The sequence below is a fragment of the Austrofundulus limnaeus genome, unplaced genomic scaffold, assembly GCF_001266775.1.
Source record: "Austrofundulus limnaeus strain Quisiro unplaced genomic scaffold, Austrofundulus_limnaeus-1.0 Scaffold484, whole genome shotgun sequence".
In the NCBI taxonomy this organism is placed as follows: Eukaryota; Metazoa; Chordata; class Actinopteri; order Cyprinodontiformes; family Rivulidae; genus Austrofundulus; species Austrofundulus limnaeus.
Genome location: NW_013952886.1, coordinates 239,397 through 250,061, shown reverse-complemented (window position 1 = coordinate 250,061; position 10,665 = coordinate 239,397). Strand labels below are relative to the sequence as shown.

The 10,665-nt window shown below is 42.5% G+C and overlaps 1 protein-coding gene across 2 annotated transcripts in view; it reads left to right on the top strand.

The window, feature by feature from the left end:
* Positions 1-10,152, top strand: part of kifc3 (kinesin family member C3) — a 48,104-nt gene extending 37,952 nt beyond the window's left edge. For both annotated transcript variants that reach the window (XM_014025551.1, XM_014025550.1), the window contains exons 14-21: positions 608-712; positions 874-1,004; positions 1,209-1,332; positions 1,444-1,573; positions 2,650-2,879; positions 2,955-3,107; positions 4,373-4,502; positions 9,447-10,152. In XM_014025551.1, coding sequence (XP_013881005.1) covers positions 608-712; positions 874-1,004; positions 1,209-1,332; positions 1,444-1,573; positions 2,650-2,879; positions 2,955-3,107; positions 4,373-4,502; positions 9,447-9,469 — 1,026 coding nt within the window. In that variant the 3' untranslated portion in view covers positions 9,470-10,152. The remainder of the gene's footprint in view (positions 1-607; positions 713-873; positions 1,005-1,208; positions 1,333-1,443; positions 1,574-2,649; positions 2,880-2,954; positions 3,108-4,372; positions 4,503-9,446) is intronic.
* Positions 10,153-10,665: the final 513 nt, after the last annotated feature.

Genomic DNA, 10,665 nt, shown 5'->3' with positions numbered 1-10,665 from the left:
GAATTACTGAAATAAATCTACTTTTTCATGATATTCTAATTTAATGACCAGCACCTGTATAATTATTAGTTGTAAAACGATCACCAGGCAATATTATCGCTTATCGCAATAAATTTTGAGACAATTAATCGCCCAGCAAAATTTGTTATCGTGACAGGCCTATTTGGCCATTTTCTGTCTTATGAGCTACTTTTAGCTGATTTCAATGAATTTTAGCTTTTTTTTTACAACTTCACCTTTTTGCAAATATTTCAACTTTTTACTGGTTATTTAGCAAGCTTCACCTTTTTGCAGTATTTTATTTATTCTTTGTGCTAATTGTAGATTTTCAGCTTATTTTTTGGTATTTTCAGCTTTTTAGCTATTTTTATTACAAATTGCAACTTTGATTTTTTCTAAATTTCCTGCTAATGTGAGATTTGTTTACTGTCCTTTTACCATCTATTTGTTCCCTTTTTAACCTCAGAATAATAAAACATTTAGGTGAACATCAGGTTTTTCTGTGGCAGATCTGCTTTGTGTCATTAAGTCCATTTATCAGTTCAAGAAGTATCCAGTATCATGATGCTGAACATGTACCTCGTCATTTCTCTCATTGGTTCATCAGGTGTTCCAGGAAGTCCAGTCTCTGGTCACTTCTTGTATCGACGGCTTTAACGTCTGCATCTTTGCTTACGGCCAAACGGGTTCAGGGAAAACCTACACTATGGAGGTAGGAGGAGCTCTGAGCATCAGGGATGTTTGTTTTGTTCATGGAGGAGTTGAAAATGTTTCAGAATCCTTTGATTTATTCTAAGAGTAGAGGTGGAGTTAGATCAAAGAAGCCCAGGTGTCAGTAAATACACCTGTAAACTCCGCCCCCTCTGTTTTCAGGGCGTGCCCGAGAACCCGGGCATCAACCAGCGAGCGCTTCGCCTGCTGTTCTTGGAGGTGACAGAAAAGGCTTCAGACTGGGACTACAGCATCACTGTCAGCATGGTGGAGATCTACAACGAGACGCTGCGGTGAGAAACTGATCCTGGGTTCAGCTGATTGGATTCTGGTCCTGCCTCCAGTCTGGATCTGGATCTGCACCGAACCCGGACCCAGTCCATGTTAAACTGCGTTAGGTTTAAATTCATCAACATATTTATTTCCTGTCCAGGTGTGATTTTAGTTCTGCGTCCCTGAGTGCTGTCTGCAGGCTCAACCTGTCTGTTTTCCTGCAGAGACCTGCTCAGGGAGAACCCCACAGAGAAGCTGGACATAAAGCTGAACCCTGACGGCAGCGGACAGCTCTACGTCCCTGGACTGACCGAGATCACTGTGCAGAGCCCTGAGGACATAAACAAGGTCAGGACTTCCTGTTTAGCCCTTTCAGTGAAAAATACTAGTTTATTTAGTTTTTGACGTTGTTGGAAAGTGAAGGATTTAACTGTTCCTGATGTGTTTACCTGTCTTCAGGTGTTTGAGTTGGGTCACATGAACAGAGCGACGGCGTGCACCAACCTGAACGAGCACAGCTCCCGTTCCCACGCTCTGCTCATCATCACAGTGTCTGGGTCCAACATCACCACTGGAACCTCCACACAAGGTTTGTTCTGTTCTCCTCCATCTTAACACCCAAACTCCAGACCTGGTTCAACCTGACCTGGACCTGGGTCCAACCAGAGTATCCTGGACCTGGTTTCTAACCAGAGTACCCTGCACCTGGTTTCTAACCAGTGTACCCTGGACCTGGTTCTAACCACAGTACCCTGGACCTGGTTCTAACCACAGTACCCTGGACCTGGTTTCTAACCAGTGTACCCTGGACCTGGTTTCTAACCAGTGTACCCTGGACCTGGTTCTAACCAGAGTACCCTGGACCTGGTTTCTAACCAATGCACTGGTTCTAACCACAGTACCCTGGACCTAGGTCCAACCACAGTACCCTGGACCTGGTTCTAACCAATGTACCCTGGACCTGGTTCTAACCAATGCACCCTGGACCTGGTTCTAACCAATGCACCCTGGACCTGGTTCTAACCACAGTACCCTGGACCTAGGTCCAACCACAGTACCCTGGACCTGGTTCTAACCAATGTACCCTGGACCTGGTTCTAACCAATGCACCCTGGACCTGGTTCTAACCAATGCACCCTGGACCTGGTTCTAACCACAGTACCCTGGACCTAGGTCCAACCACAGTACCCTGGACCTGGTTCTAACCAATGTACCCTGGACCTGGTTTCTAACCAGAGTACCCTGGACCTGGGTCCAACCACAGTACCCTGGACCTGGGTCCAACCACAGTACCCTGGACCTGGGTCCAACCACAGTACCCTGGACCTGGTTCTAACCAATGTACCCTGGACCTGGTTCTAACCAGAGTACCTTGGATCTGGTTCTAACCAGAGTACCTTGGATCTGGTTCTAACCAGAGTACCTTGGACCTGGTTCTAACCAATGTACCCTGGACCTGGTTCTAACCAGAGTACCTTGGATCTGGTTCTAACCAATGTACTCTGGACCTGGTTCTAACCAATGTACCCTGGACCTGGTTCTAACCAATGTACCCTGGACCTGGTTCTAACCAATGTACCCTGGACCTGGTTCTAACCAATGTACCCTGGACCTGGTTCTAACTAGTGTACCCACAGTTAGGTTCTCTGTGTGATCCGGTCTTAGGGAGGCTGAACCTGGTGGACCTGGCGGGCTCCGAACGGATCGGGAAGTCCGGAGCGGAGGGCAGCCGGCTCAGAGAGGCTCAGTGCATCAACAAGTCTCTGTCTGCACTCGGCGACGTCATCAGCGCTCTGCGCAGCAAGCAGCCCCACGTCCCGTTCAGGAACTCGCGCCTCACCTACCTGCTGCAGGACTCGCTGAGCGGGGACAGCAAGACGCTGATGATGGTGCAGGTGAGACCAGGTGGAGTCCAGGGCCTCGTCTTCGTCCCCCTCCCCGCTGTCCTCTGACGCCTGCTGTCTCTGCAGATATCCCCGCTGCCTGGCAACATGAGCGAGTCGGTGTGCTCGCTGAAGTTTGCTCAGCGAGTTCGCAGTGTTGAGCTCAGCTCCGTGTCGTCGTCGTGCAGGAGACCCGAGAACTCGTCTACCTCGTCCTCACCCACCCACAACAGCGTGGAGGTAAGATCAGACCCAGAACTACCCTGAACCCTTTGATGTCCACCATGGATCAAAACCTGCCGCTGCTCCAGCCTTTTCCAGGAGGTCCAGAAGTCGACCCCGACCCACCGACTAGTCCTGTAGCTAACCATGTTTGATTAACTCTGAATTATATTTATGAAATATTTTGGTCTTTTGGCAGATTTTCTTTATTTTTTGTTTAAAAGATGTTTTTATTTCTTGAACTTTTGTTAGCGGCAGGCTAAGTTTTACTTCTACATATTTAAAAATTTGTTAAATATCTAAGTGGCGCACTATCGCTCCTAGTGGTGAGAACGTGTATTGCAACTGAGTCTAATGAAAACCAAAGAGAGCCCGCCATCCTCACGGCCCACAGCTGGAAACAGATTGTTATTTTGAAGACCTCAAGGTGGCGACTCAAGGGTTAAAGTCTCTGCGTTGTATGATGAATAAAAATTCTGAAATAAAAGACAAAAAAGAAATCAATGCAGTTTTTATCTCAGGGGATCTGTTCAGACGTCCACAGGCAAAATTAAAAATATATATCTTTAAGTAGATTAAATGCAAGTGTCACTAATACAGAGGAGGAGCAGAGCAAAAAATATTTTTCTAGTTCTGACTTAAATTTCAGAATTCTGAGAGTAAAGTTAAAATGTTGAGGAAAAAAGTCTGAATTTCTAGATTAAAGTCAAAACTCGGAAATTAAAGTAAAAAATTTGAGGAAAAAAATCAGAATTAAAAAAATTCTCAGAATTCTGAGACTTAAGTCTGATTTTTTTAGGAAAAATGTCTGAATTTTGACTTTAATCTGAGAATAAAGTCAGATTTTTGAGAAGAGTCCACGCATCAACATTTCTGATGTTTATCTGTATCTTGAACCTCAAAAATCTGTTGCAAAGTGAAAATTTATAAAAAGCACCACATTCAGTAAAGCAGGTCCAAACGTTTTTAAACTAGGATTTCTGTGATCTGTTAGTCTCAGTATCAGACCTGTCACATTCCTGGACCCGGGGGGTCCTAATATTGTGAGGGTCTCAGCAAAGAGCAGCAGCTCAAAGAGAAAATGACAGAACTGAACGTTGATGGTTTTACTGACTTCAGTTAAAGACATAACAAACAAACTGTTCACTTTAAACACCTGAACTTCACCAAGGAAAAATGAAACCGTTTGTTCCTAAAAGCTGTGTGAGTCTATTTTAAGATTTCACATCAAAATTTCTATAAAATTGTGTTTTCCTGCTTGTTGACCTTTGACCTTTCTTCAGCTGGACTCCCCCCCAGTGACCCCGGTTCCCCTCCCCATCTCTCGGGCCAGCAGCACTGGATCCACCGTGTCGTCGGCCTCCAGGACCCCCAGCAGCTCCCGCAGGAGGTCCCAGTCGCAGCTCTCCACAGGTACACACAGGTTTACAAACACACACATACACACACACACACACACACACACACACACACACACACAACAGATCTTTTCCTACAGCTTTAACCGTTCAGCTGCTGTCAGCCATTCATAAAATAAAACAACTTTTATTCAGCTCTTAAGTTTAAATCAAAAACAGACTCAACACAGAAAGATCTCTAAAATCATAAAACAAGTTGTTATGAAACTAAAACCAGACAAAAACAGGTTAAATGTGAGGAAACCTGTCTGCAGTTCTGCTGAGTCATCCAATTACTGCTGAGTCAGCAGAAACGCTCTGAAGACAGCTGGATTTAAAGTCAGAGGTTTTCAGGAAAAGAAGAGAAGATAGAACTTCATCCATCCATCCATCCATCCATCCATCCATCCATCCATCCATCCATCCGTCCATCCATCCATCCATCCGTCCAGTTTCTGATAGGCTAATGTTTTCTGTGTTGGAGTAATTGGCGGTTGTTTGCACCGATACTTTGTGTGAAGTTGACGTGACAAACAAAATGTTTCTGCCGTCTGAACTTTGACCAACTGGAAAAGTTGGTCCAAGCAAGCAAAAAATAAAATGAAACAGAAAAACATCATTAAACACAAGCAAAGAAAATTTAAACATCAAATCAAGAAAAAAATCTAAGATTTTAAATCAAACAAGGTCAATGCAGAGCAAAATATACAATAATACACAAAAACATAATGAATGTGGGAGATAAAAATATGGTGTAAGTTCAATAATAAAAAACACAGATTGATGAGCGTTCACCATGGAGGTAGGCCTGCAGTAATGGTGAATGGTTAGCTAAACGCTTCAGAGAAAAAGTGAGTTTTTAGGAGTGATTTGAAAGAGACAATGCGCAGATTAAAGAGAGTTTATTCCAGAGCCTGGGGGCCACAGAGGAGAAGGACCGGTCCCCACGGGTCTTAAAGGGAGTGAGGGGAACCATAAGGAGGTGTTGATCCTGTGAGTGGAGGTCTCGTCTGGGGTTGTAAGGGGAAATGAGACTTTTAATGTATTAAATCTGTTTTTTTTCCAGCTAAATGCTGTTCTTTAAGCTCTTATCAGACATTTATTTACCACATTTCTGTTTCTTCATGTCTGTCTTCATGTTTTTCCCTCTAAGATCAGTACTTGTTAAACAAAGTGACGTTTTAACTGTTAGTTGGACCCGTCAGTCAGTCAGTCTTCCTCTTCTAAACAAACGTTTTCCTGGCAGCAGCACTGCATTCTGGGAGATGTAGGCCTTCTGAGGCGCGCCTCCTGAACCCCGCGGGGCGGAGCTGTCCGAGCGACGGAGGAGTCCCGGCGCCCGCCTGTCCTTCCTCCTCTGTGTCCTCACTCTGTGCTCTGATTGGTTGGTTTGCAGACCGACAGGTAGACCTAACCGACCCGCTGGTGGGGGACAGTGGGCAGGTAGGTGGGGCTTTGTGTGCTGATTGGTGGACGCCTTGGCATGAAGCACCCAGCATGGCATGATGCCCCACCCCCAGCCTGTGTTTGTGCACCTGTAGACCTGTGAGCAGGGCCCACTGATCCCACAAGCTGAGCAGCTCCACGTTTCATCGCTGTGATCGGTGTCGGCACAGAGGCGGGCTCAGAACCCTGCTGAGGAGGTTCTGGACCGGTTTGAGCTGATGAAGCACCTGGAGCTCAGGCGTCCATCAGTTGTTCTTGTGAGCTCAGTGTGTGGGTGTTGTGAGGTGTGCCCCCCACCCCCTCCCCTCATCGTGGCTGCTCAGACCCAGCTGTGTGTCCTGTTGAAGAGCAAAGGATTGTGGGATTGTTCTGCTCTGATGAATCTGAAAACACAACAAGAGCTTCCCGAAGGTTTTTAAACTAAACCTTTTCAGGAGGTCGATGTGTTTGCAGGAGACGTGATGATTATTAACAAAGAGGCACATCAACCAAATGAGCCCCCCTTAAGGCAGGGGGGTCGCACTCCTTTACACTGAGGGCCACGAGTGTTACCCCCAATTTACACTACTTGCGTTCCGTCTCCGCTCCGGTCCGACCTCCGCAGCAAACACACACCCATTATAATCAATGAGTGTTTACACTGGCTGCGCACGGCGGCGGCGAGCGGACGGTGATCCGTCAAAATTAGATTCGATCCTAACGAGCACAACATCCGTATTTTCAAAATAAGACACTATTCAGTGAAATAATTTGTTGGAATAATGTTGAAATTGCAGCTATATTAATAAATATACGGATATATTTCTACACAAATGCTGTCAGAATGTATGGTTCTGTTTGGGAAGCAGATGGAAACATGTAGCATGAAGCATATGTGTACACACATGATACACGTGGATTTTATTTTGAAATCAGAAGTTTCAGAAAGCCGACAGCGAGACAGTTTCATCATAGATACCAGAAGCCTTTATATCGTTGTTTTCAGCTGTGTTTGGAGTTTGTCTTTCACAGAATTAATTATTTTTTGCTGTTATCACTGAATTTATTGCGCGATCTCCTTCCTTCACTCTCTTGTCAGACCGGAGCGGAGCGGAGGCTGTATGAATTGAGACACAAACGAACAGCTGCGGCCTGCGCAGCGCAGCGCAGCGGAGACGCGTGTAATGTAAATTGAGGGTTATGGTCAGACAGTTTTAATTAACTTCAATGTTTCGAGTTTAACTTCGACTAAACAGGATACATCACGTTCCTCGTCTCGTTGCTGCAGCTGAGCTCTGCTAACAAACACTAACTGAGCTCTACCTGGTGTTTCCTGCATAGAAACAGTGTTTTAACACTTCTTATAAACACTAATAGTACTACGTGTACGACTGAGTAAATGTGAAATAAATAAAACATAAATACTAGTAAAAGTAAATGTTTTACTCACCATTGAGTTGTGGTGAGTCTTGAATTTTGAACTTTCCCACTTTCCAACAGGGAATTCCCACGTATAACCAACATGCATTATGGGAGATGTAGTTTATGGTCAACGCTGGCTTTAGGGCTATTCCACTAAATAACTCAGGGGCCTGACTAGTTTTATTACCTTTCACCTTTTAAATTTATTTTGTTGCATTAATTGCATAAATATAAAGTTCAGTTTTGATATAAAAACTATTTTCAAATTAAATTAAGTAATTTTTTTGGGGGGCAGACAGAAGTCAACCGTGGGCCACATCTGGCCTGCGGGCCTTGAGTTTAACACGTGCCCCAGTGGCTGGCTGTGGTTTAAGTATAAACAAATGAGCCGTTTGTCTGATTAACAGAAACACACACCTCAGTTAATATTCTCCAGATGTTTGCCTCTGGATATATTTTTAGTTCTGACCTCGCTGCAGGCCGGACTCACAGCTGCTGCTGGGGCTTCACTTTAAACAGGAGCTGAAAATGTTCATCGTTTTATTTAATCTTTGCTCTTTAACCAGGAAATAACATTTAAATTCAATCATCAGTCACCATTTCAATCATTTTATTTTGACTTTTGTTTTAATGATTAAACTGCTTTGGTCAGCTGTTGTTGTTTTGAATGTGCTGTATAAATTAATACACCATGGACCATTTCAAACTTCACTAAAATAAAAAAAACAGGTGTGTTTTTGTCATTTTTATTTCCTTTTATTTCATTTAATGTATGACAGAATGAAACTGATATCTTGTAACAGAACATCTAAATGTTGTGAAACATTAAAAATGGTAAAAACTAACAATTGTTTTATTATTGAAACTTAACTAGAGACGTTTTTTAAAGTTTCTGCTGAAAATGTTTAATTTAAAAAAAAAACTGTTAATGTGAGTCCAATTTGAACAACTGACCTTTGCTGAAAGTAGGAAAAAAACCAAGTGAAAAATCAGTAGGAACAAAAAAAAAGTGTCCAAAAAGCTGAACGGAGCTGAAATAAGTCGAATTTTGACAGATGGTTAAAGGAAAGTAAAAATATCAAATTAGCAGAAAAACATAAAGGTGCAGTTTGTGATCAAATAGCTAAAGCCTCTGTCACACAATAATGTTCCAGACAACTTGTGAAAATATTGTCTGACACTGAAGATTGAATAAAAGGTTAGATTAAACGTAAAACCCACGAGTTATTTGTTATTTACTCATAAAAAAGTCATAAGTTGTCTAAAACGTGACAATGTGAGAGGCCCTTAAAAAAGGAGCATAATGTTTGCTGAATTAAGCAGTAAGAAGCTGAAATTATCGCAAAAAACTGAAGTTAGGAAAAAAGCTAAAATTAGCTGAAATCAATTAAAAACTGCTTAAATTAGTATAAAATCAGGGAAAAAAACACAAAAGATGAAATAAGTAGAATTGCAGAAAGGTAGCTGAAATAGCAGGGGGAAATAGTAGCCAAAAAAGAAGCCGAAGAAGGCTGAAATTAGCACAAAAAAGCTAAATTAGAGTTTTCTAAAGGTTTTAAGGATTTTAAAGATGGCTACCTTTTATTTGTAACAAGAAAAAGCAGCCAAAGAAGCAAAATAGCTGAAAAAAATCTACCTTGCTGAAATACCAAATGTAATAACACCGTGGCAGAAATGAGCTGAATGTTTTGTTGAAATAACACAAATTGTGGAACAAGTTAGATAGAAAAAACAAAATGTACAAAATCCAAATGGATCTAATATCCATGCTGTTAAAGTTTCAGCTTCATTCTGTCTGACAGGAAATAAAGTCAAAGAAAATCTTTTTGTAAAACATCTGAGGTCATTAAAGAGTTCATCAGTCGCCCCCTGCTGGCCGTGAGATAGAATGCAGGTTCAGATAACCTGTTTAGTCCAGTTTTTAGACTGAAACCAGTTCTGGTCTGGTTTCTGAGGTCCCAACAGAGACAGTGAGGACAGGTATGTTTCAGCTCATGTGTTGCTGTTGCTGTTAAACACAAACATGTTGTGACGTCACTAAATGTCTGCTGTCAGTCAAGATTGTTGGACAAAGTAAAACGTGTCTAAATTTTATATTTTTCTCTCTGTGCAGGACGACTAAAGCTTACGGCCTGACGAGACCCCGATCAGACCCTGATGGTGGGACTGCAGGGTGCCGTCCAACACCCTGGAGGTTTTCTGTTGATTGGCCTTCTCTGGATTTAAGCTCCACCCTCCAGCAGCTTGTGGGAGGAGCCTGAGTGGAGTTTTAAAGCTGGACAGTTTGTGTGATGATGATGATTTTATGACCTGATGGGACTCTGATCCAGGTGGGACCACAGGGTGTTGGACTGAATCACAATCAGTATTTTTTGCTTTTTCAGTTTTTGTAAAGTTGAGTTTTAACTCTAAAACTTTCTGCACCGTTAATCCAAACTTGAGTTTGATTTTGGACAAGAAGACACTTTATCTCATTTTGAGTGATTGTTAAACTTTGAGCCGAAAGGACAAATCTTGGTTTTGAATTTGAAGCTTACTTTAAGTATTTTTTTTAAGTTTGATTCAAACAAACTTCAGAACCAAAAATTCAGATTTATTTTTTTCTTTCAAATCCTGTGAACCTATTTGCTCAAATGTCCTTCTGTAGTAGTCCTCGTTTATCCAATCAGGACGCTCCGCTGACATCAAACTGTGTTGTGGAACATCAACCACAGATGACCTGTAAACTCAAACAGGACACTGAATCCATCTGTCGGCTCCAGGTTTCTACAGGAATTTTTGTATTAAATTTTTTAATAAATTCTCCAGAACAAAACTTATTTCTGTTGCTTCTGTTTGAATGATTTTGGAAAGTCACTCAGATGTATTAAATACATCCTTCTATAATCTGCTGCTTGTTTCAGAGTCTGAGCGCTGAGGCTCAGATTTCTCTGAGGACCCTGAGCTGCTCCCAGGCCAGCTGAGACGTGGTCTTCTCAGGGGGTCTTCGATCTTTCGTCATGGTTTCAATGAAGCGATCTGCTCAACTGCCATAAAATGGTGATGGGACTCCATGAAGATGATCTGCTTGATGCCTGTGGCATTGAATTAGAGACCGCTTTGCACTACTTGGGCCAATGCTTGGCCCTGAGTTAAGAGAAACCTGTGTAATATCTGCAGAGCAGAACTTACCTTCCACAGCAATTATTTTTAGTTAGCATATAGCTAAAATCTAACCATGGTTATATAATAGCAGCTGCATTCTGGTGTGATAAGCTCTATGTTTTATATTCAATTAATGTATGATCTGATTAGTCAAAAAAAAAATCGAAAAAAAATCAGTGATTAATCGA